At 48.6% G+C, this 26,417-nt stretch overlaps 1 protein-coding gene across 1 annotated transcript in view; it reads right to left on the bottom strand.

Moving 5' to 3' along the window:
- Nucleotides 1–26,417, bottom strand: part of SHB (SH2 domain containing adaptor protein B) — a 140,359-nt gene that overhangs the window by 79,311 nt on the left and 34,631 nt on the right. Inside the window, exon 2 of the mRNA XM_072727896.1 lies at nt 9,331–9,451. Coding sequence (XP_072583997.1) covers nt 9,331–9,451 — 121 coding nt within the window. The remainder of the gene's footprint in view (nt 1–9,330; nt 9,452–26,417) is intronic.

Here is a 26,417-nt window from a genome sequence, read left to right as displayed (position 1 = left end):
TTTTATTCCTATACTCAGGCATTCTGTTGGTGGATATTCACTGGGCCCAGAAGAGATACAAAGATGGGTGAGATGCAGTTCCTTCTTTCAAGGAGCTCTCAGCCCAGGGAGGATGGCAGGGAGAAGAGGCACCACCAGACACCCCAACGCAGTCCTCCAACATGGAGACAGAATTGGTCTTGAAGAAAGAGCAAGACACAAGGGTCTCCTGCCTGACTCTCACCCAAAGGCCAAGTCAGCTCCTCTCTCAACTCCCCACCTGTTCAGCAATTGGTTAAATTCAGACTTTCCAGATCTGGCCACCTTCAAGGGAGGATGGGAGGTCTCTGATAATCCTAAGGGGGTCCCAGCAGGTCTGTACACTAGCCCTTTGGTCCCTGGAATTAATTAGCACACTCATGCATTCAATAGCTATTTACTAAGCACCAACTCTATGCCAGGTACTACTTTAGGTACTGAGGTGCCAGCAGGGAACAAAGTTTTGCCTTTGTCAAGCCCACATGTTAGTGGTAGACAGACTATAAACAAGATAAAGGATAAGTAAAATATACAGTATGCTAAATAGTGACCAAGGTTAAGGAACAAAATTAAACAGAAAAAGGGGGTCAGAAGTGTTTAGGATGGGTTGAAATTTAAGATAAGGGTCAGGGAAGGAAAGGCCTTTTTGAAAGTTAAGACTGCAAGTGCTCAATGCCACCTTCTCTGTGCAGTCTACACCAGTCTTCAGGAGACAGTACTACCCCTTCCTCTGCCTCTCGCCAGTGTCACTCCTCTATGATGGTTTTATTTATTTTTTATTTATTTAATTTTTTATTGGAGTTCAATTTTCGAATTTTTTTAAAAGATTTATTTATTTATTCATGAGAGACAGAGAGAGAGAGGGGCAGAGACACAGGCAGAGGGAGAAGCAGGCTCCATGCAGGGAGCCCAACATGGGACTCGATCCCGGGTCTCCAGGATCACACCCTGGGCTGAAGGTGGCGCTAAACCGCTGAGCCACTCAGGTTGCCCTGGAGTTCAATTTTCAACATATAGTATATCACCCAGTGCTCATCCCGTCAGGTGCCCCACTCAGTGCCTGTCACCCAGTCACCCAGTCACCCCATCCCCCGCCCATCTCCCCTTCCACCACCCCTTGTTCGTTTCCGAGTTAGGAGTCTCTCATGATCTGTCATCCTCACTGATATTTCCCACTCATTTTTTCTCCTGTCCCCTATAATCCCTTTCACTATTTTTTATATTCCCCAAATGAATGAGACCATATAATGTTTGTCCTTCTCTGATTGACTTACTTCACTCAGCATAATACCCTCCAGTTCCATCCACGTTGAAGCAAATGGTGGGTATTTGTCATTTCTAATGGCTGAGGAATATTCCATTGTATACAAAGACCACATCTTCTGTATCCATTCGTCTTTCAATGGACACTGAGGATCCTTCCACAGTTTGGCTATTGTGGACATTGCTGCTATAAACATTGGGGTGCAGGTGTCTCGGCTTTTCACTGCATCTGTATCTTGGGGTAAATCCCCAGCTGTGCAATTGCTGGGTCGTAGGGCAGGTCTATTTTTAACTCTTTGAGGAATCTCCACACAGTTTTCCAGAGTGGCTGTACCAGTTCACATTCCCACCAACAGTGCAAGAGGGTTCCCCTTTCTCCACATCCTCTCCAACATTTGTTGTTTCTTGCCTTGTTAATTTTCCCCATTCTCATGGGTGAGGTGGTACCTCATTGTGGTTTTGATTTGTATTTCCCTGATGGCCAGTGATGCAGAGCATTTTCTCATGTGCTTGTTGGCCATGTGTATTTGTCTTCTTTGTGTAATTTCTGTTCATGTCTTTTGCCCATTTCATGATTGGATTGTTTCTTTGCTGTTGAGTTTAATAAGTTCTTTATAGATCTTGGATACTAGCCCCTTATCTGATACGTCATTTGCAAATATCTTCTCCCATTCTACAGATTGTCTTTTAGTTTTGTTGACTGTTTCTCTCTAACGGTTTTATACTATAAACATCAGTCCTTTACAATCTCTTCCATATGATGGGGGGGAGGGGGCGCCACCAGGGATCAAAATCTGGGCACAGCAGGTGTGCTGTTGATGACTGTCAAACCTTCTGAGGCCTGCCAATCCTGTTACCAACTTTCCTAAAAAAAGTGGGCTGGCTGAGTGTGTGTTTGGGGGTGGGGGGAGGTGGTCAAAAGGGAGAGGTGTGTGTGGAGTGAGAGAACAGGAGAATAGCTGCCAGAGTGGGCCCCATGGTCACCATAGAAACCCAGGCTTCAGGGTCCTCACCCCCTGCTCTCATTCCTGCCCCTCGCTGGGGAGCTCAGCAGGTGAGCGCCACTGGGCTGGGTGTGTGAGTCCTGCTGTTTCTCAAGAACAGGAAAGTCATAGGGTGACTAACACAAAATCTATTTACACTTGATTATCTCCTTCCGGTCCAGTAGGTAAGTCATTCTGGTAAATGATAGACCAGCTAGGGAACTCTGCACAACCCATGACAAGCCAGGCAAAAGGGTGGAAGGGCAGGTTTCAAAACATTTCAAAACAAGGCCCAGGAGCCCTAGATTAGAGGTCGGGAGACCCATTCTGCAGCTTGCTGATGTGTGACCTTGACCAGCTTGAGCTCCAATATGGGCCCCAAGTAGGAAAAGGATTCTGGGTGGAAAGGGTGGCTCTTCAGAGACAGTTTTACCCTGACACCTCCCAGCTAGGGGAGAACCGTAACCACCAGGGCAGGCTGAAGCTTGTGGTAGTGTGGGGAGAAGGCGGTTGTGCTGGGTTGGGGGGAGGCTGGGGGAGCGAGGGTAGGGGGAAGGACCTACAGAGGGTGAGAGTGGAGTGATGGCTCTGGGGAGCAGAGCTTTGCAGAGCAGGCTAGGTGAGCAAGAGACAAATGCTTAGACAACCTGGGAGCAGAGTCCACGGGCACTGCAGAGCTGGGAAGGGCCTAGACTTAGGGGCCCAGACAGAAAAGCCCTTTACTTTCACAGCTACCAGAAGGACAGGGAGACAGGGAGGACAGTGCTGCCCAGAACCAGGGGGGCAGAGATGACGTCCGACACACGAGGGAGGTGGAAATCTCAGACAGGGTAGCCAGAATCGGCCTCTCTGTCACCTACTTGAGACTCAGAGGCTCCCTTCTCTGAAGAGCGTTTGCTAGTCTTTTATGTGCAGACCTGTAGCTCCCAGCCCTGTCTGTCCTGATAGCAGAGAGGACAGTATGCATTCTCCTGGGAGGGTGCTAAGGCCAGCTCTTCCCCACATCTGGCAAGACCTGAGCTGGTGCCACATGGAAGTAATGGAGTGGGGTGGAGGATGCACAGATCTGACCAGGATGGAGAAGCCCACTATGACCACAAAAGCAGGGAAACTGATTGTGTATAAAGGCCTTCATGACTCCCAGGGAGGAAGGCAAAATCTACTTTTCCAAATGAGGGAATGGAGGCCCAGAGAGGGGGGAGCAACCAGCCTCAGGTCACACAGCAGACCAGGGCAGAGCCACACCCCACACCCTCCTGAAACAGGCCACAGCTGGAACAGAGACTTGAACGTGGTACACAACACCATTCTCAGAAAGCACGCTGCCCCTAAAAGAGCCTGTACCAGAGCGTGAAAAGATACAAAAGGCTATCCTCACCTTGCCTTTAAAATTTGTGACCGGCTTTACCTGGAGGTACCTACCAGCAAGGGGGAGAAAAAAGGGCAGCAGGCAAGTTGTGAGCCAGGAAATCAGCCATGTCAGGGCAGTGGGGTTCTGTGTGAAATGGCTTTCTTTTAAATTCTTCTTACTATGCTATAAAGTTGACTTAATAATAAAAACATGCTTAAGACTTTTTAATGTGTAATTGCTTATAATAATAAAAATTATGGGAAAATGCTTTCAATTAATGTTTATGTGATTCATCCCATGAAATGATACTTTGCACAATTTTATAAAGGATATTGGGGTGGGGGAATCATTCCTAAAAGGGGGCCAAAGTAAGCATACAATTCCCCGTTATTTCTGCAGACCCTCTAGGAGCACAGGACAGATGTGTGTGTGTTTTAGCTGCAGCTAAGAGCACTATTTTTGCCACTTACTTAACCTTTCTGAGACTCAGTAGACTTGTCTGTAAAATGGGGATGACAGAAGTACCTTTACCTTATAGGCTCCTTATTGAGGATTAAATGAGCTAATCACGGTTAAGTTGTTGGAGCAGTGCCCAGCACACAGAGAAGCCTTCCGTAAAAATGAATGACCACCATTCCAGTCACCACCACTACCTTGGGTCCCAGTTGAGAAATATTCTGTGCCTTTAGGCCAACTAGGACTTCACAATCCAATCAGTCTTTACAAGCTGTTGCCCCATGTGCTTCTCCTATCATTATCCTATCAAAAGCCTCATTTCCTGCCACTCCTCTAGCAGAAAGAACCCATGCCTCCATGCCTTTGCTCCAGCCCTTCCCTCTGCCTGGGCTGCCAGGCCTAGCTCTCAACACTACCCCTCCCACCTCCCACCTCGCTTGGACTGCCCAGACTAGAAGTCCTTGTTCCTCCTTCAAGCTCCTAGAGATGCACTCGCTCATCTCTGTGCACCCACTACCGACCACCCAGGTCCGTGCATGTCTCTTTGCTTCATGGATACCCCTGGAGGCAGTGGCAACCTCTGCCTAGGTTACATGGTTCAGTCTCCAGCACAACTGGGTGGGGGCAAGGGCTCCAGGCCAGGCTGACTAAATGCACTGCAGCGGGCCCAAGGACCACCTGCTCCACTGTCTTGCTGGTCTAGGTGGGTGGGAGCCCTTACAGAAAAGGGTCAGAGAACTCAACAGCATAGAATACCAAGTGAAGGCCCAAGTTACGCCCTCTACTCCTCAGTAACAATCTCACACCCACATGCAAAGCTGCCTTCCACCTGAGACTCACATCAGTGTTGTGTGCCCTATTTTATAATAAGGACACTGTGGCCCTCAAGAGATTAAGCATAAGTGAGAAGGGAAGCTGCTAGCCCCAACCAGATCCTCTCCTACTCAAAGTCGGTCTCAGGCTAGTCTTGGGTGTCTAATGATGAGGCAACGCACAGTGACTCAAGACCTCTAGGAGCTTAGGGCTGACACAGACCTCAGAGGTGGCTTGAGCCAACCACCCATGTACAACTTAACTACCTTTGTGATCTCCTAATGCGAGCTGTCTTGCCTCTGCTTGATCCCTCTAGGGATGGGCAACAGACGGCCTTGCAGGATAACTTCATATTTAGTCATATCTCAAAAGGATTAAGACTTTTTCGGACCCCAGTTTCTCAACCCATGAAAGGGAAACCTTGAACTGGGTCAGTAGCTTCCCCACTGGGTTTCACAGAGACCTGGAGTTTTCAGGAGCAACTCCAAAGCTGCTTTTGGGATGAGAGAGGCGATGAGGGCAGAGAGCAAGGAGAGCAAGGTCCAGGCAATCCATGAGCATCTGGGAGCCAGAACCTAACTCCTGCGGATGAACACACACAGGAGTCTGTGGAGAAGGAAACTAAGGCAGACAGAGGGAAGAGGTGAGAGGAGGCCCTGAGGAAATGGGTATGCTTCTCCCCACCCTCCTTTGCAGCCACAGCCAATGAGACCCAGCTGAGTTCTCTGTTCATAAAAGCACACCTCCTCAAAGCACTCCCCTGTCCCCCAACTGCTATATACATCAGTTAATCACAGGCCAGGTCAGTTGCCCTGGGGTAGGGTCTGAAAATCAAGCTGGGGTACCCCAGGGCTGCACAGGCCCTGGACAGAATATCCTGCACAGGCCCTGGACAGAATACCTGAGCCTCAGCAAGCAGCCCCACAATTCACTACCCAGCTGGTTGTCTGGGGCCACTTACTTAACTTCTCTGTGCCTTAGTTTCTGTATCAGCAAAATGGGCACTACAGTTTAAAGAGTGATGGTGCGGATCCAACAAGAATTCACATCAAGTGCTGCCAATGGATGTGAGAGCCTAGCAGCGGCCCCCACTGCTGTGGCTGTCATTACTGACCCATCATGCCACATATAGTGAAAAACAGAGGCACAAAATATGCTACCCAAGGTCACACAGCCAGTTTGCAGCCCAAAGTAGCTAGAACTGTGACCAACTACCTGCCATATGGCTACTGCTTTGCAAGGGGAACTGAGGCCCAGGATCGTTCAGGTGGCAACTGACCATCTCAGATCTGCTTGACTCCAGCCTGGGTTCCTTCCGCACCCAGAGAGGCATGCCATCTTGGGCAGAGAGGGTATGTTCTTCCTACTAGCAGGGTTATTCTTATCTACGAAAGGTGCCTGCCCTGTTCCTAGAAGTTGTGTGCACACATAAATGTTACAGCATCAAATAAAGGTCACCCGCAAGATTGAACGTAACTTGCTCTGTGCCACCCTGTGCTCCACTGCCCCTTCTTCCCGGGGACCTTCATGTCAGCTTGGTGAGCTGCTTCCTGGAACATTTACACAGCACTGGCTCACCCCAGCCCCCCAGCCCTGCCATCAGTCACAGAGGTGACGTTCCACACAAAGAATTTTGAGTCAAAAGGAGCTGTAGTGAGGTCGTGACAGCCAGAAAACGTCCTGTTTAACCACCTATTTCCTTAGAAACAGAAAATGTGAGTAAATTTGGGCATAGCCTCTAAGCTAGGAAAAAAGTCCCGAGCAGCAAACATAAGGATGCCTCTTTGGAGACAGAATGCATGAGATCTTAACAGATCTCTAATTAAACCAATCTGCCCTGCCTTGGACCTGCCTGCTGTGGGTGTGTCTCATCAAAAAGCCAAAGTCCCACAGGACAGTTCTATCCAGCTGAGTGGCTAATCAGCTACTCTGAGGTCTGTAACCGCCCCCAGGAGGAACCGGCTCCATTCAAAAGACACCAGGCAGTATCCACAAAGTCTGAGCTCCCAGATGTCTCCTTCCACTTTAGTCCCATGTTCTGCAGTGACACAAGTCAATTCTACTTGTGTGACCCCAGAAAAGCGACTTAGCCTGTTTCCCTCATATGTAAAATGAGACATCACCTCCTCTGCAGGGACATGGTGAGGCTTAAAGTATGTATGTCAAAGGGCCCGGTACAGAGCCTGGAACCTGGCAAGGGCTCCAGCCTCAGATGGTTCCTGCCATTTCCTTGTGTCCCGGATACCCCAGCGTCTAGCATAAACATACACTTCCTCTGTACTCCACCCCACAGACTGCCCTGCCAAGCACAGGCCACACTTGCCATTCTGCTACCAACTTACTACATATCTTTTGGCAAGTATCTCTCCCTCTGTGGACTCAGTTTCCCCATTTATCATGTGAGGCTGTTGGGTTTGAATGACCTTGAAGATCCTTTACTGCCTGGCGTCTAAATGTGCCTGAGTACCCCAAAGACACTCCTGTAACCACCACTCCTTTAACCCCAGGCCAATGCCTGTCAAATGCAAGACTGGCTGCAACGGGGCCCCGGGCTGGCACGCCCCTAATGCTCCCCCAGAGCTTGATGTTTCACCAAGCCCAGTGGAGGTGATGGGATGTGGCAGTGGGGGCAGGCACCACCACAGTCCTGAGGTGAAGTACACTCCAGCAGCAGACTTGCTTCCGAAAGTCGAGGAGACCAGGATCCCCTCCATCAGACCCCAGCCCCAGCCCTCTGCCTCATGCTGCCCACAGGGGCCTCTATGCCAGGAGAGATCAGGAGACAGCATGAGGCCCTGCAGAAGTCTGCCCCAACTGCTCCCTGCCTCAGCCCTTTACAAAGTGTCCAAACATACTGATGGCCAGACCGTCAGGATCTAGGAACAGGAGAACACAAGGCAGAGTTCTAGAGGCAGGATCTGATTTTGTACCTAAATCCGCAGCAACTATCCTATGTGGTCTCTGCAGCCCCATGAGCTAGCACTCAGCACGGGTCCAGCATACACTAAGTGCTGTCAATGTTGCTTTCTTTCTTCATTGTTCTAATGCAAGAGGAAACAAGAGAATGTGCTCAAAGACATAACACCAAGCAAACAGTAAGAGGGCCATAGAAAAGTAGCATCTGTACCCCAAATCCCAAGACACACAAGGCACCAATTCACTAGGCTTCAAAATTCAGAGTGGCTCCCAACCTGCTCCTGGACACCATCCACGTGGTAGTGCCCTTTTTCATGTTCCTGCCTTGTATGGGGTCAGAGGGGGCCAACTCACACGACTGTTCTTCTGTCTCCTGGCTCAGGAGGACCCACATAGGTGGTTTCCCCTCACTGCCCTGCTCATGCCCAGGGTCTGTCCAAGATGACAGATAACCTAATTACCATTCACTCCTTAAAGATGCTCCAAGAAGGGGATCCCTGGGTGGCGCAGCGGTTTGGCGCCTGCCTTTGGCCCAGGGCGCGATCCTGGAGACCCGGGATCGAATCCCACATCGGGCTCCCGGTGCATGGAGCCTGCTTCTCCCTCTGCCTGTGTCTCTGCCTCTCTCTCTCTCTCTCTGTGACTATCATAAATAAATAAAAATAAAAAATAAAAATTAAAAAAAAAAAGATGCTCCAAGAATTATCCTGATGAAAATAGACCCTCAGGATACCACACACACGGCCACTTTCTTCTGGGTCCCATACAACTGCTTGCACAAGTTTTGTTGTCAGGGACCAACAGGAAAACAGCCTCAGGCAGAAAGTCTCTGTATTTTCTATAAACTTGCCAGAGACCAGGGGGCTTTATTCTGCTTCCAGCCACATGCCAAAGATTCCCTGGTATGGGGCAACAGATAATTTTGTCCCCAATAATCTAACCCACCTCCCTCTAGTAGGTACTGAAAGCAAGGTGACAGAGTATGCTTCTTTTATTGCCCTGGCTGCTAGGAAGCTCCAAGTAAGTTTTCTATCTCAAATGCTGTATTTTACTTTTCTTTTCTTTTCTTTTCTTTTCCTTTCTCTCTCTCTCTCTTTCTTTCTTTTTAAGATTTTACTTATTTATTCATGAAAGACAGAGGCACAGGCACAGGCAGAGGGAGAAGCAGGCTCCATGCAGGGTCTCCAGGGTCACACCCTGGGCTGAAGGTGGCGCTAAACCGCTGAGCCACCCAGGCTGCCCTGTATTTTTCTTCAGTAGAAATTCCCCATGTATTTCAGGGGGTTAACTTGATTAATGATACTTGGTACCCTGTATGTGGCCTCTCACTGCGCCCTGCCAGGTACTTCCTAATGTAAAGGAAACATGAGCTGGTGAAGTGCAGTGAAGATTCAACACAGCACTGCCCTCCAACCACCACACATTGAAAGCGCAAACCTTCTTCTGTTGTGGCTGGCTGGGGACCACCGAGGGGGTGTCCCCTCTGCCTCCCTGCTGAGTGGCAAGTCCTATGCCAGCAGCTCTGCTTACCTGTCATGATCCTCTGGGCCTCGTAGGGCTCCATGTAGCCAGCACTCTCTCCCTTTCCTGCTTTGCTCTTGAGATCATTCTTTGCATCAAAGGGATCAGAATAGTCATCAGCAATGGTCACCTGTAAGGAGCAAGATGGCAGGAGTGTGAGTCCACCTCTGGCTTTCTGTTTCACTTATTCACAGCCAGACTTTGCTCTAACAAACATAAATGGTACCCACATCATACCGGCAAGGAGGTGGGGAGTTGGAGACAGGAAACTGAGCTGGTGCCTGTCCTCTGGGAGTTCCAATTCTTGTAGGGGTAACAAAAAGAGCCATACTGGCAGTGCTCCTTGCCTCTGAGCCTGTGCATGCAGCCTGGCTGCTCCAGACACAGCCCCGTGGGAATAGAAGGGTATCTGGGTAGAGAAGCACAAAGGCAAGAACCAGGAGGATGCCCTTGGGGAATGTGAGTTGCTCAATGGAATGGAATGGAAATGGAGGAAAATTGGAAATGAGATAGCAGAGAGCTTAGAGATGCTGACAGGCTCCTGGTGCTGGCTGAGGCCTAGAAGTGCTTGTCTAGAGATAATTACGTTCAGCGTTCCATCTGCCCTGAATCTGGAACATGAGCATGCCTTGGGTAATCAGACAACAATTTGGTGAGATCAACGCACTGCAAACATGACCATGGCCCCAGGCAGACCCAACGAAAACACAAAAGCAGCTCAGGGAAGGATCGGCTAAGATCCAGAGAGAAAAAGGGCTTGACCAAGACTGTCAGCCAGAGCCCCTGACTACTAGGGGCACTCTCCTGGCCTCCTCATTTGTCCCTTTATTTAAGAAGACAGCAAAGTTCTACCACAAACCAACAGGGTCACCTCAGGGTAGGCTGTCGGGGCAGGAAGGGGAGTCCTAGGAGTGGGCCAGAATCTGAGATTTGAACATTTCAGAGAACAAGTTCCCTGGAGGAGGGTAAGCATTCTTGGACTAAGAGTAAACATGGAAGTTTTTTCCTCCCATTTCTTACTTCTTAAGCTTTGTGAGGGGCACACTACCTAGTGGGGAAAGAACAGGAACCTATCAAACCCGTTCCCTGTCACAGCACCTTAGCTCTACTGCAAATTCACTGTGACCTCTGTTGAGTTCTTTGCCCCTTTGGTCACATCTGGCAAAGGACAAGTCCTCAGCCTCCTGGCCAGGGCCACCCAGCTACCTCTCTGGGGAGGGGATAGGTTAGCATTTCTTTCAACCCTTGGGGTTACATGAATTGTTATTTAAATTGTGGGTTTAATTAGAAACCACAGGAGCCGTCTCTCTCTCCCAACTCCTGGAATGTAAGGCATTTAAGGGGCCTTTAAACCCAGGGGAAGAGAAAATCCCCCTTTGTCTGCCTGGTAAATGGCAGCTTATGGCAGTGGCCCTGGCAGGGTGAGCGAGTGACCTTCAGCTGCCAGGAATGTGATGCCCGCAGAGGGACTGCGGCAGCAGCCCTATCACTGGAGTGTGGCTGGGGGTGGGGGTGAGGGGGCTGATGGGAGGCATGGCACACAGCAGCCACTGCTCCCTGAACAAGAGCAAGCTTATCACTGAATGATCCAGGGCTGGAGTGCCTGCCATCTGAGCATGTGTGACCCCCCGCTGCCACTGTCCTACCACTGCTTCATCATGGCTGTGGGTCAGGCTCAGAGTCCCAGCGGGGACACTTCCAGATGCTGACATCGTGATCATGGCCTTTTTGAGACTCACTGAGCTCAAATGACACCAGGCAGGGGAAAAATGGGGGTGGGGGAGCAATGGGTCTGGTAATGTCTTTCATTTGATATTTCTACTCTACCATTTGCAGAATACATTAGGGAGAAAATTATACACGTGAACCACTGTCAAACAGAACAGCTCAGAGGCTGATCTGATGTAGGTTTTGTGTCTCAGAGTTCAAGGGACTAGAAGTCCAAATGGAGAAAATGACAAGCCCACTGGAGATGCCATCTATTCTCATTTCTCATCCTGGCCTTCCTTACTGTCTCTTTCCAACATGAACATCCTCCATCTGCGCTAGGAAGGGAACAAATATTTCCCCAAGAAAAGCAAATTATTTGGGGGGGATTAGCTGAGGAAGAGGACAGAGGAGGGAGTAGGCTGCAGTATCCATAATCTAGAAATCAACATTCCAGCTCCTCTCGGAAGTGCTCTGTAATTTGCAAAGAGGGAAGGCTTGCAGGATATAAACCAAATCTTTGTTCGCCCTGGGACAGGAGCTCTGGGAGGCCTTCGGTTCAGCAGACACTATCTGTATTTTCTAATTAAAACGAGATCTGAGCTCAGGTTGTCAAGGGGGCCCCCAGCTGCCTGCCTTGCTTACTTCCGTTTCAATAAGAATTTACAAATCCTAAAACCAGGAAAAGCCCCTGGTCCCTGCTGACATATGGTTCCAGTTATACCTGCTGACAGTTGAAAATCCTTCCATTAAAAAAAAAAGTTTACAATTCTGTTAGTTTAAGAAGCAAATCGGAAGGTTCCTAAAATGTATATTTAATCAATTTGCTTTTCAACTTCAAAGTGAGGTTGGTAAAGGGGAGGGAATTTGAGGTTTGAGCAACCTGAAACTTGGCAAACACTCACAGAGCTGTTTGACCTTTTGCAAAATCATGTCCTGGTTTTTAGAGTAAAAGTTTAACCAGGTGCTAGAGACTTGAGCAGGCAGTTAACCAGAGCACTGACTGACTTGCCACAGGCCCCATCCACAAGCACTGGACAGTGAGACTGCTGTCCAAGCTGCCCAGGACTCACTGCAAGTCAGGGGGGCTGGCAGGGGGCTGAAATGAAGGCTGCTAATTTTCTGAGTTAAAAGAAAGGGAATGAGTTTCCCCAGATAAGGGTTTGGATTCCTGCTGGGGCTCACTCTGCTTTGCTTTAAAATGCCCTAAAATCTAATTGAACAATTCAACCAAAAGGGAGCCAGTCAGGACTTCTCTGAGGGTCAGGTCACGTGGGCATGGGCGCAAGAGAAGCTTTCCTTGATTTCAAACTTGGATTAAGCAAAGACCCTAGGCATCAGACCCTTTCATGTGGCCTGCTCATGGTCCCACAGGACAGGCACAGGGCTGACATGGGTCCCAGGCCACTGATCTCACCACCTCCTCTATGGAACTGGGCAGCAGTAAAGGCAGGCTGTTAAAGCCCATCAAACTAGTGGGTCATTTTTGCTTTTTTGGCTTCCTGGGATAGGTGTGCTGGTCCATTTCCGAAAAAGGAAGTTATGGCTAAACCCTAGGCAAGGCTTTTCTTGCTTTCAAACAAAACTGGACACCTTGGGTCAGCCTGGTCAGCTTATAAAGCCGTGAAACTGGGGGTCCTTGAGATACCTGCTCCAAACTCTTGTTTTGTAATGGCCCATGGCGGCCCAGAGGGTTATAGAATGCCACAATGTTTGCTGCCTTTCTGACAAGGCTCTGTGAGCTAGCTGCAGACTGGGGAGTTGGCTCCACATGCCTCCTTTCTGGTTTGCACATACTGCTCTATGAAACTGGTCCCTCCCAGTAATATGGGGCCTGGGTGTTTTTATCTCGGGAATTTAGCTTTGTGATAGGAAGTCGTCTTCCTGTTCACGCCCAAAGGGAAGCACTTGAGGAAGATGGGTGTTGCCACTTGACCACACATGGCCATACACTTTTGTGAGACAGCTGCACGTGTGGGGAGAACCAGGTCCTCACCACATGCTCTCAATAGAAAGGTAAATTGGCAGAGTCATTCTAAAGGACAGCTTTTGGCAAAACCCATGAAAATCCAAAAATGCACATAACTTGACCCAGCAATTTCATTGCTCAGTATTTATTCCCAAATGTGCACAAGGTGACAGGCAAGAATGATCACTGGAGCACATAATAATAAGAAACTGTAAGCACCTGCTATATCCATCAATAGGGGAATTGCTAAATAAACCATGCTAGCTCTACACTATGAAATATGCAGATTTAAAAAAAAAGCAGTTGCTCTATAGGCACTCAGATAGATCTCCATGACATAGCTTTAAATGGAAAGAAAGCAGGCTGTGTAATGATAAACACAACATGATACCTATTTATGAAAAATAAAACAGAAACCTTTATTTAATGTAAAGAAAAGGTCTACGGACACATACACTTTATTTAAAAAAAAATGTTTTTAAAGGTTTTCTTTTTTAAAGTCATCTTTACATTCAACATGGGGCTTGAGCTCAAAACCCCAAGGGATCAAGAGTTGCATGCTCTACCAATTCAGTGAGCCAGGCAGGCGTCCCTAGGAAGATACAAACTTTAAGCAGATATCTCCTCTGGAATGAGGAGGGAAGGACTGAGACTGGGTGGTTAGAGGAAATCAAAGGAGACTTGTATGTAATGTTAACACATTTTTCAAATAAGGAAAATTTATTAATGTATTACATACAAAACATAACTTTTAAAAACGTTAAGCCTCTTCATTGGCTATTTTTGGTGCAGTAGATAAACTGTTTCCCAAACTTGCCTGAAGATAGGAATGGCCTGGAATGCTTGTTAAAAAAATAGATTCCGAGCCCCAATAATCTGTGTTATTTAATAAGTAACCCAGATCATTCTTACCAGGAAAGATTGAGAAGCTTTAAGTGAGAGCCAGCACCCTCCCCCACCAATCTACAGCTAAACCTCCAGATACCACTCTGGAATTTCACTTTCCCCAGGTATTTCTCTGCTGTGTTCACTAAACTGAGGCAAGAAGTTGATGTTAAATGCAGCTTTTGCTTGCTTTCTTCCCTGGGGATTAAGTGGAGTGAGAGATAACCCAACATGCCTTGGTTCATCTCCAGAATCTAAGACGTAGAGGTAATGGCATTCCCTGTGCAATTCTGAGGGCTGGCCCCACATTAAGCAACACAGCCTGGGCAGGGGGGAGAGGGTTACCAGGAAAAACCCTGCCCTGCCCTACCCTGCCCCACCTCAGGAGGGGAGCCCAGGCCTGATGACAGTCTTGGCCATGAGGATGTGTGAGGCTCTCTGTTCTGAAGCACAGACCCCTTTGGGCCAGGTCTCCCTGGCTCTCAGCAAACTGCAGAAAGATCACACAGGCCCAGGAAGGGCTGATAGGATGGTGGAGAGCAGTCACTGCTGAAATGCAAGGAGCATCCCTGATAAAATCACTCCAACCTTGCTAAAAAGAAAAAAAAAGATGACAAGAGCGGAGGAATAGTCGCCAGTTTCCAGGAATGGGTGACCTGCACTGTTCCCACTACACCACGGGTATATCCTCTGGGCCACAGGGTCACTTCCAGGTGCTCTGCTGCCTGTGGGAACTGGCAGCATCGAGCTGCCCCAACCACCTGTTGGATGAGGCAAGGTAAGTCTCCCCCATGATGTGCTGTTTTCCTCTCCCAGGGAAGTGAGGGGCAGCACCGTATGAGGTCCTAGGTCCTTTGCAGGCCCATGACTTCTGCTCTACCCCAAAGCAAACTGCATACGAACACAGCTGGGAATGCTCTACATGGTTCCAGATAGACCATTTCCTCATCAATTTGCCACTAAGACCTTGTATTATTTTTCTTTTTTTTTTTTTTTTTTTTTTTTTTAATTTTTATTTATTTACGATAGTCACAGAGAGATAGAGAGAGAGGCAGAGACACAGGCAGAGGGAGAAGCAGGCTCCATGCACCGGGAGCCCGACGTGGGATTCGATCCCGGGTCTCCAGGATCGCGCCCTGGGCCAAAGGCAGGCGCCAAACCGCTGCGCCACCCAGGGATCCCTTGTATTATTTTTCTTAACAGTTTGGGGCACCCAGATCTCTTCAGAAATCTGACGAAGTTGAGGCTCTCTCCACCACGTTTATGTATGCCTGCAAAGTGAGGGCACATTTCAGAAAGGTCAGGAACACTATGTTAAGACCAAGCCCCCCAAGAACAGCTAAGACAAGATGTGCTCTCTATGCCTTATAGGGGCTGAGGGTGCTGACTCTATCATGATTCAATACACATCATTTGCCCCGCTGAAAATACACTGTGGTGTGTGACTGGCCTGCCATTTGTGTGGGGAGTGTGGGGGCACAGGAAAGAGCTGCCTGAGGCAATCTGCTAGGGCTTTTAGTCACACAGCACTCAAGGCAACCTGGCCCTTTCTCTCACTCTGGAGGCCTAGAGGGCTCCTTGAAGGTGATCAGACAGCATAGGGCATGAGGTGGCAGCAGCCAGAAGGCCCCGTTCCTCTGTCCCCCATTAGGGGACTAGATTGGAATCCTGGTCCTCCTTTGAGAGCCACCATGACACAGGCCCTGGGGGCATATTGTCCCCATGATGGAGGCTCTGTTGCCATGCCAACAGAGAGATAACTAAAGAAACAGGGTTCTGGGGGTTTGGAGAGTACTTTAAAAAGACCAGTAGGCTGTCCAGTGGACAAATGTTCTGTAGAGACCCAGAAACTATACAGAAGCAAGCTCAGTGAGTGAGAAGGATATCTAACAGCCAATAAAGGGACACGCTGCCGGCAAATCAGAGTTCTTAGCACTCCAGTGTCTGAGCAAAAGTGCCTAGGTAGGTGGGTGTCTTCTTTGGGTGGAGGTCAGCTAACCAGATACCACCTGTCTGTGCTGTTTACTTAGCACAGAGTCAGTTGCCCCACAGCAGAAATTCAGCTTTGAGAAACACTGAGATGGGTGGTTCTCTACAGAACCCCTGTTGTGACCAAGGCAGGCAGTATTTCCGAAGCTCCAAGACTCCAAGGCCGACCAGTGGCAGCTGTGCTGCAGCAGCTGCCTGGGGCCGTGCAAATACACAGAAAAAGCAATGGGACCACAGAAAGGAAACCACCAAGCAGGGACAGCACAGAGAAGCAGAGTTCTAGAGTGCAGCTGGCTTGGCCACAGCCTTGCTGGGTAACTCTGGGCAACCTGCTTTATGTCTCAGTTTCAGCAATTTACCCAATTTACCTGTGCAATGGAACAGACTGTCTGCCTTCTCAGTTTCACATGAATGTTGTGAGGAGCAAATGCTCAGATGATTTGCAAATGTGTTAACAGTTTATAAAGAAAAGGCTATGGTGGCACCTGCTGGGTGCCCAGAATGGAGCTAAGGACTGAGGACAGGCTCTGCCCACAAGACGCAGACATTTAGTAAAGAAGACAAAAGACCCGAGAAGAATCCCTCAAAGTCCCAGTGGTGACAGAGGAAACTGGCTGCATTTAAATCATGTCAATAGCTGTCACTGCGCTCAACCACAAAAAGAAAAATGCTTGTGAGCAACCCTTTACTCCCCTTTTATGCTTTGGGAAAAGGGTACCTTCTGGTCAGGTGCACCTAAGAAGAAGAGAACTTCTTGGGATCCTCAGGGCTACCCTACCTGTGTGCTGGGAGACAACAGTGTGCTCCAGGGCTCCAAGTAGTCCAGAGAACCAGGCTGTAACACACACGTGCTTGCGGGGATGCCCTAAGTGGAAATACGAGCAAGCACCACATGCTTGCCTCTCCCTGTTCCTGGTTTTGACCATCATAGACCAATTCTCCTTACAAGCATACCAATAAATCATTTCTGACGTGGTAAGGAAATTAATCTGGGGAAGATTTAATTAGCTACATTCATGTATTCAGCACAACTCCTAGAAATCAGATGGTGGGGTTGAGGGGGAGGGCACTTTTCCACTGACCTAGGACTGATTTCCTCTCCTTCTGAGGTCTGATTCAGCCATGCAAAGTTACCTCAAAGTTCTAAACCCTGTCTTTCATGCATGGAGGTCAAGTGCTTCCTGTGGTGGGGAGTTCATCACTTCATAATTCAGCTATTTGGGATAGTCTTCCCCTGGCAGGAACCATTCATTTCTTTGCTAAGACCTTGGGTGCTCTATTGTGTATGCTTCTTTAAAGATCAGCCAGTTACCTGCCCCCCTCCTCTATGTCAGGAGGCAAGGGGTGTTTCAAGTGGTCTCCACTGGTCTTTCCAGTCCTGCCCCTCCCACGGCCACAGCCGCTTGCCTAGACACCTACAGGCTTCAACTTGTTAGGAAAAACGCATTTCAAATTACAGCCTCTGTCAGCTCCTCTTAGGCCCTGCTTGCTCAGCCCCTCTCCTGTCCCTCACACAGTCTCTCTCTCTCTCTCTCTCTCTCTCTCTCTCTCTCTCTCACACACACACACACACACACACACACACCTTACCCTCCCTCTATTTAACTCTGTGGAGAAGGCTCTGGGTCCTGGGTGGGAGGCTGCTGGAGTGGAACCCAGCCCAGCCCTGTTTACTTCAGAAGCTTGCTGTTAAGTGGTAGGGACTAGCTTCTAAACATCTCTCAAGCAGTAGAAGGTTTTATTTTGAACTCAAAAATAGCTCAGTCCTAGAATTTCTTAATTGATCTCAGCTAAGCTAGAGTCAGAATTCAGTGCATCCCACCTGAGGACAGAAGCACATGGGTCTACAGTCATGATGTCAGAGCAAAAGAGCCCTGGGAGATAATGTAGTTCAGTAGGTTTCAAACTTTTATGTGTGTAATTGTGTAAAGGAAATCTCACATGGAGCCCCAACATGTGTCACACTGCCTACAGTCTGAAAAGCATGAATTCACTGGAGAGAAAGAGGCCCTGGGTGGGCGGGTGGCAAAGGTCAATGCCAGAAACAGGTAATTCAATGTTTTCTAACGCCCAGGTCCACACTGTTTCTCAAGTACCTATATGGCTATCTAATTTTTCTCTTAAAATCATTCCTAACATGGGGCACCTGGCTGGCTCAGCCAGAAGAACATAGGACTCTTGATCTTGGAGTCCTGCCCCATGTTAGGTATAGAAATTATTTTTAAAAATAAATCAGGTCAGCCTGGGTGGCTCAGTGGTTTAGAGCCTGCCTTCAGCCCAGGGTGTGATCCCGGGGCACCGGGATCGAGTCCCACATCAGGCTTCCTGCATGGAGCCTGCTTTTCCCTCTGCCTGTGTCTCTGCCTCTCTCTCTGTGTCTCTCATGAATAAATATATAAAATCTTTAAAAAATAAGAAATAAATCAGGAATGCCTGGGTGGCTCAGTGGTTGAGCATCTGCTTTCAGCTAGGGCCGTGATCCGGGGATTGATCGAGCTCCCTGCATGAAGCCTGCTTCTCCTCTCTCTTCCTAGGTCTCTCTCTCTGTCTCTTGTGAATAAATTAATAAAATCTTTTTAAAAATGAATTCATTTAAAAAATCATTCCTAAGATTGTAAATTTGCACAATCACTCCCCTTGCCCTCAGGAAAAGCCCCTTACTGTGTCTTAATAAGGACCACCACCCATATCATTCACTCCCAGGGTTTTGGCTCAGCACTCCTCAGCCCTCCGACAAACCCATCAACTTCCATTCAGCTTCCCAGACAGTCCTTTCTTGAAAACTTCTTGCTCAAGTGGGCTAAGTGTTCCTCCCGTGGGTTTGGGGTCACTGCATAGAAAATACTCTCAGACCAGCCCTGAATCAAGAAGGGTAAGATCAGGGAGGCTGCCTGGCTCAGTTGGTTAAGCATGTGCCTTTGGCACAGGTCAGGATCCCAGAGGTCCTGGGATCCAGCCCTGCACAGGGCACCTGCTCAGCAGGGAGTCTGCTTCTCGCTCCTTTTCCCCACCCCCTCCCCCTGCTTGTACTCTAAGATTTTAAAATAAAATCTTAAATTAAAAAAAAAAAAGAAGAAGAAGAAGGGTAAGATCAAGATCAGGCTTTTCTTCTTTGTAGGACACTCAGGGCTGGAAGGGTAGGAGAATTATCACTTGGAGCAGAGACACAGGATGGCCCCAAAAGGCCTTTAAACCACTCTGTGCCTCAGCTGTCTTGTCAAAATGAACCAATACTAAGTGATGTACTTAGAAAGGGCCCAGCACACAACAAGCCCTCAAGACATGTCAGGTGTGACCATCATCACCTCAACCCATCATCTGGCCTGATGGATTCCTTCGTCTTACAGGGGGAAGCAACTGAGGACTGGAGTGGGGATGGGGCTTGTGGAGGTTGTCTGGATATCCAGAAAGATAATGAGTAATTGGGGTGATAAAACCGAACTCCCAGCAAATCCCAATCACAGGAGAACCTGTCATTTGGTTATAATAATATATATATATATATATATATATATATATATATATATATATATACACACACACACACACACACACACACACATATACAGCCTGTCTGCTTCCAAAATGGGTTTTGGACAACTGAACTCAAGTCATTTTTCTTCTCCTGGCAGGCCCGGCCCTTCTGCCGCTCCCTTCCCAAGAAAGGTTTGGGAATGCCCGTGAGGCTTTCTCACGGTAATAGAAGACTCTGTACAATAAGAACAACTTCTCCAGTGTTCTCACAGGAAAAGTATGTAAAACAAAACAGCAGAGCCTAGAAGCCAAAGGCCTTGCTGAGGGCTATGGTACCTTTAAAAGCCAGGCCTCTCCATGCAGGCCATGGAGATGAGCAAGAGTGCCTGGGTGATGGGGTCTCTCCAACCCATGTGATTTCTGTGCCCAGAGATGACCTTAAGGGGAGAAGGGGCTCCAACCAGATACAGCCCATGTGATTGGTGACAGTAGCCCAGGATCCAAACCAAGTGAAGGAGCACTCTTCTTTGAATGAGTCCCACTAGGATGATGCATTCACGTTTCTAACAGCAAAGCAGGTTGGAGCATCTTTGAAACATAAGCAGCACTAAACAGCTGCCCTCCCCCAAGAGTTACTGCCTTTTTATTGAGGACACGCAGCATCGGCCATAATTACCACCACCGCATTTGAGGGTTCCCAATTATATTCCGCTTAATGGTGGGTACTCAATAAACAATGATTCACTTTTTTTAAATGGTGCCATCTTCTCAAGTCCTCAAGCAACCAAGCTTCAATTAACTCTTTCTCACGTGCAGACCTCTAGGCTAAGAAACTGTCCCTGAACTCCAAAGCACTTCTCATATGTACTCAGCACTTTCCAATGTACAAGGGGAATTACCGGGGACAGAGCTTTGTAACAACACACCTGTCTGTAACAGTGTCAGTGGCTTATTCAGCCATGTGCATCCCATCCTCACAACATGCCAGGTAATGGGCTCTGAGCTGGGATGCGGCAAAGAGCAAAGGCAGGCCTGTTCCCCTGCCTCACAGAGCTTCCAGTCTTCTGAGGGAGTGGAATGTTAATCAGTTCCCTTCCCTGGGGAGGGCAGGAGCAACTCAGCCAGCATGTGGCAGGCAGAGGAATAAGTGCACGGGTGAGGTCCCTTCACACCCTGTCCTGAATTGCAGCTATATGGACACCTGTCTGCTTCACCAAACCTAGAGGCAGGTTCTGGAGCTGATTCCCTCTATACTATAGTCAGCTCCAGCATGAGTGGGGCTCCTACAAGGTGTGCTGGGTAGGAGCCAGGGCAGGCAGGGATGTTGGGAGTGGTACTGGTTTCAGAGGTCCGAGCTTCAGGGCTTCCTGGCTTCTCACCAGCTGTGGGGCTCTGGGCATGTCTCCCACCTTTTCTGAGACGGAGTTCACCCATCTTCACTGGGAGAACATCTTCCTCCTGAGGTAGGAGGAAACTGAGTCAATGGACCAAAGGATAACACACGGCTGGCACACTGTTGGCAAGGGTTAGAGGCACTGAAAAATATGGAAAGGATGCTATTCTCATCTTTGAGATGCCACCAACCACATATACTTTAGTTTGAGTTCCCCCAGACACAGGCCTGGAAGCCAGGATTCAGGTGTAAGCCCTTTATTTGGGGCTTAAAACTTATGAGCGGTGTGGAAATGAGCCAGGAAAGGGAAGGCAGTAGAAAAGTTGGGTAATCAAACCAGGTACCAAGGAGGGCAACTTCATCCAACAGGGAAACTGGGAAATCATGCACAACGCACCCAGGAGAAATTACTTTACTAAGGGCAAAGGAGCTGGGGGGGGCAGACATCAGCTAACTCCTGGAATCACCACTGAAGTTTGGTTGTGGGTCCCTGCCCTTGGCCTCTCTCATGTGTTCATTCAGGAAGGGTGGCTATTGCCATCCCAGGTACTTACTGCATGAAGCCCTGGGGCAGATCTGGGTTCAAGCCAGCTGTAGAAGGTCAGACTGGTGGGGCAGGAGGGACTCAATGGGGGCCTGACAGCATCAGCTGCCTAGGGCTGGGAAGGGCCTCAGAGAGAGAGAGAGAGAGGTGAGCTCACAAGTCCCACCTGGCAAGTTTACCTAAGTGAAGTAATAGGAGAGCCAGTCAGATCAACCTGGGCTCCTGTGCTCTGGACTTGCCCAGCTCACTGGTCTCCTCTGAAATTCAGTTTCCCATCTGTGAAATGGGAAGAAGGATCTCCCTGTCTCATCTCCCTCCTGGGATTTCCAGCAGATAATGGCTTTGTAAATGCAATGGGGACTGTACAGAATCTAGGAATCAGGCCATCCCCAGAAGCCACCTTCCCCAGTGCAGGGAGCCTCCCTAAATGAAGTACTATGGGTCATTTTCTCCCGGGCCAGAGGATCAAGCAGGAAGCTCCCTGAAGAAGCATCTGGACAAAACCAATTTTGAGGGACCAAATATTGGCATGGCAGGTTCAGGGAGAGCCCAGAGCTATGTCCCAATGAGCAGGCTGATGTACCATATGAGTATCTGAGAGGGCATTGCGGGGCAGACGGCACCACAGTGAGCCTGTGTGTGGACAGGCCACAGCTCAAGACTGGCTAGTGGTGCATCAAAGCATTACAGCATCCCCCTTCTCACCCCACAGCCGGGGATGTTGGCAACCCAAGCCGGCTTACAACCCTTTGGACAGAGAAGCAAGTGGCCTTCATGGACACCTTTCCTAACAATCTAAAAAAGGAATCTCCCAGGGATGCCTGGGTGGCTCAGTGGCTGAGCGCCTCCCTTGGGCCCAGGGCGTGATCCTGGAGTTCCGGGTTCGAGTCCCACATTGGGCTCCCTGCATGGAGCCTCCTTCTCCCTCTGCCTCTATGTCTCTCATGAATAAATAAAACCTTTTTTTCTTTTTTAAAGGAATTTCCTCCTTTTTCAGACATCTCTGGCTCAAGGCACAACCAGAAGTGCAGAAGGGAGAAAACTCCGACCTAGTAATACCCATCCTAGGATAGGGTGAGTTACCTGAGGATATCCACTGTGCAGCAAGAAAAGAGGTTATGGAATCTTTATGGATTAAAAAAATGCTTTTTGGCATCTCAGCAATTGACAAAAATCAGGTTTCAAAAGAGTACCTTTTTTAAAAAAAGATTTTACTTACTTTATTTACTGAGAGTACACCTGGAGTGGGGGGAGGGGCAGAGGGAGAGAGAATCCCAAACTGACTCTGCTAAGTGCGGAGCCCCATGGGAGCTCAATCTCATGACCCTGAGATAATGACCTGACTCAAAATCAAGAGTCAGAGCCACCCAGGTGCCCTTCAAAAGAGTACTTTTAGGAGGATTCCATTTTTTAAAAATGTAATACTAAAAAAGGGGGAGGGGTAAGAATGAGAAATGTGTTTCTGTGCCTAGAAAAAGGACTGGAAGGAAATTAAGTAAAGCACAGCACCCATGGCTGTGCACACTGGCTCCCTCCCTTCCTGTCACCTGCTGGTCCACAAGGCTTCTCTGATCAAGCCCTCTAACCCAGGGAATGGACTAGTAGACACACAGGACCACTGAGCTTTCAGACTCAGGGAACACTGTTCCACAGTCACACTATGGCCTCAAAAGCCTTGCCTCCATGGTACCAGCCCCCTTGCTGTATCCTACACAGAGATGCCTAATTTGTAAACATGTGATGATTTCAGACCACTGTGGCCTTTGCCCTGAAAACCCCACAATGCTGCCACAGCGCCTGAAGCTTTCAACACCAGGGCGGTCTGATTGGTTCTGTCCATCTCCACCCCCGCGCCCCCCATGTCTATTCACAGCATAAAGGGGTACAAGCATATGCTGGATGAGTCAGTGAGTTAATGAATCCAGGGACGGTCTGTTGGGCCATTTCTCTCTGCTGGGAAGCCCAGTGTCCATGCACGTAAGGAGTCTCTCACGGTAGGGCACTATAAACAAGCACATTTTTACCTAAGCACTTGTATACTTCTTGGCTTGGCCACTTCCTGGCTTGTATGATCTGAGGCAAGCCATGTGACTTACTTGACCTCTCTGTCCTTAGTTTCCCTCATTGATAAAGTTTGAATAATACTAAGATTTCCCTTATGAGGTCACTATGAGAATTGTTCCAGTATTTGTCAAACGCTTAGAACCTCGCATATAGCAAAAGTAATAAGCATCACTGAAGTATTCGGAAGTGAACGTATACATACATGCCTAGCATGTGCACTTGCACCTAGGCCTGCATGCACATGAATGCCCACATTCCCACGTGCTCCAGCACAGCATGGACCTTGATTTTGCTTTTTCCAGATGTGTTGTGAGGTCAGGTATGTGCATTCGGTCACGGCCAGTGGGCATAGAAAGAGAGGGGCCACAGTCTGCCTTAAGCAAAAATAACCCACTGAGCAAAGTCCAGCCAGTACCCTCACTGACAGCCAGGGCGCTGTGGACCCTGGTCACTCACACCAATCCAGTCATCTGCCTGGCCCAGGCTCTTCTTCCCCAGCTTGCTGCTCTGGGAGAGAACACCCGCCCCACCTAACCCTGTGACAGGTGGCCCCAGACCTGCCAGGCCTCAGTGAGCCACAACACCTCTCTCTGGGGATATGGAGTTACCAGAGCAAACACTGGCAGGCGCAACCACAGAGAAAGCCCAGATAAACACTGCCTGCCTTGCCTCCTTCCTGTAGGTTTATGCGAGGCCTCACCTCTATAATCCCCTCCACAGGGCTTTTTGCTTTGACCTCAAGCTTCCACGGGGAGGGCAGGGGAGAGCAGAGGACAGATGCTCCAAGAGGGGATTTCAGGGAGTTTCAAATACCCAGTCCAAAACACTCTATTTGTGGGGCTTAGTACAACAGGTTCTTATCTGGACATGCCAGTACTTCAGGAGTTTGACATTTATGGTGGTGCCCAGGGCCAGCAACAGAAGCACATGGCCTCTGCAGTCCTATGGGGCTCTGCTCTTGGTTCCATGATCTGTTGCCATCTTGAAATTATTATTAATTATTATGCCCTGGTGGGCCCCACAAGTTGATGCTGTTGATCCTAATGGCCTTTCAATATCCAGAAGTTTCCATGGGGAACTTGAGGCCCAAACTCTAATCCCTTCTTCTCTCCACCTGGGCATCACTGGCTAAGTCACACTCCCTGTCAGGACCTTAGTTTCCCCATCTGTAAGATGGGAACGGTAAAAAAAAAAAAAAAAAAAAAAAAAAGATGGGAAGGGTAGAGTGACCCCTGGGGCCTGAATTTTGGATTTCACAGGCCACTATAATTACCAAAAAAGCAGGGGGAAAGACAGAGGATCATAACACTAAAAAAAACCCAACTACGGTCTGTCCTCAATGACATTTTTGAAAGGAAAGAAAAATAACAATAAATAGTAAAAAGGAAATGGAGAATAAAGCACAATCCTTTAAGGAATGAATGTAACTTTACGAAAAACTCCCTAACTCCCTAAAAGTAACTTTCCACTTTTCTAATTGCAGTAGAGGTTACTACGCTTTGAGGGAAAGCCCTGGATACATGGGCATTTCAGTCCTTCCAACATTATTTTGAAAAGCCAAGGCCTCCTTTAGGTTGATGTGCATCTATGGCTTAAGGATGCTGGCTTTTCCTGCTCCCCCTCCTCTCTCCTCACTCACTCCAAAGGTACATTCTAGACCACCACTGAGGACTGGCCTCTATGAAACACCAACACGGTGCTTGACAGCAGCCTCATGAATCAGGCACAAACTGGCCCTAATTTATTAGTTCACATGGTAAAATTACCTTCCGAATGGAATGTCATAAATCACCCACTACTGGAAACGTTCTATCCTTAAAGGGAGGCAAAGGTATCTTGAACTGAATCGCAGACTTATCAATTTCAAGAACAAACTTTGATCCACTGCTGCTGTGTTAATCAAGTGATCTGGGAGGCCTAGCCCCTCGCTGATAGCACAGCTGCCACAAGACATCCCAACCCTCCACCAGTTTCCTTTCTTCACATATCTCTCTGTGGAGCCATGCTGAAGCCAACGTGACTCACAGGGATGACTCCTGGAGACAAGGGTCCTAAGAACCTCAGACTAGCCCCTCCAAGAGCCTGTGCATTTTAGAGGATTAGAACTGGCAAGAGGCTTACAGAGGTGATGCTGACAATGAATAAAGAACCTACTATGTGCCAGGCACTTGACTGTGTGCTTTCACATACATGGTCTTATTTCATCTTGCTAGTTACATCATGTCCAGGTGACAAAATCAAAGCTCAGAGAGGTTTAGTAGTTTTCTAAGGCCACAGAGCACATAAGGCAGTGCAGGCCTCACTCCAAAACTTTGGCTCTTCTATGCCACCCACGGCCTGTTGCGTGAGTTTCTAATATCCTGGATTCCTTTCTCGACAGCAGGAGGAAATCTCTGAAGAGAGGTTTGAAAGGAAGAGGAGAAAGCTCTGCCAATTTGGCTCGGATGTGCCAACCTCGGGCAAGGGCCACCCCTGACACTCCCTCAGTCAGCTGGGTGCTGGAAGTCTCCCTTCCTCTTCCTCAGCCACCCTATGACTATAGCACACCTGTAACCTGCCTGGGCCACACCTGGGGAAGCAGCAGCTTCCGCCTGCAGCCTGTAACTCTGTGTTCCACTTCCAGCAATTTCCTCCCTCCATCCCCTACTGCCTCATCCTTCCTGCCAGAAAGATCCCACCTCCTCCTCCTCCTCCTCCTCCTCCCCACAACCACCACCAAAAATAGCACAGCAGCACACAGGCAGAGTCCTTACATTAGAGGGAATGAGGCAGTGGAGAGGCCCCAGGGCCTCTCTCCCCACATCCCCAAACCTTTGCACATGGAAGCATCACTCAGCATAGGAGGGGAAGGAGAGCTAGAAGGTGAACGTGACCTCACCTCTTGCTTCATTAATAAGAATTAATACTTGGATAGTGCCCAGCATGCACTAAGTTATTGTTATTTTCAAGGAGGCCTGTAAAGTAAGTCTCATTTTTCTCATTGTAAAGTGGGAGGGAATTTTATGGTAGAGTTGGTTCATTTTTCATCTCGTTAATGTTAAGCCCAGTTGGATTTGAAAAAAACTAAGTGT

This window comes from Vulpes vulpes, chromosome 12, assembly GCF_048418805.1.
Source record: "Vulpes vulpes isolate BD-2025 chromosome 12, VulVul3, whole genome shotgun sequence".
NCBI classification, from domain to species: domain Eukaryota; kingdom Metazoa; phylum Chordata; class Mammalia; order Carnivora; family Canidae; genus Vulpes; species Vulpes vulpes.
Note: the sequence above shows the minus strand (reverse complement) of the source record. Positions and strands in the feature narration are given on the sequence as shown.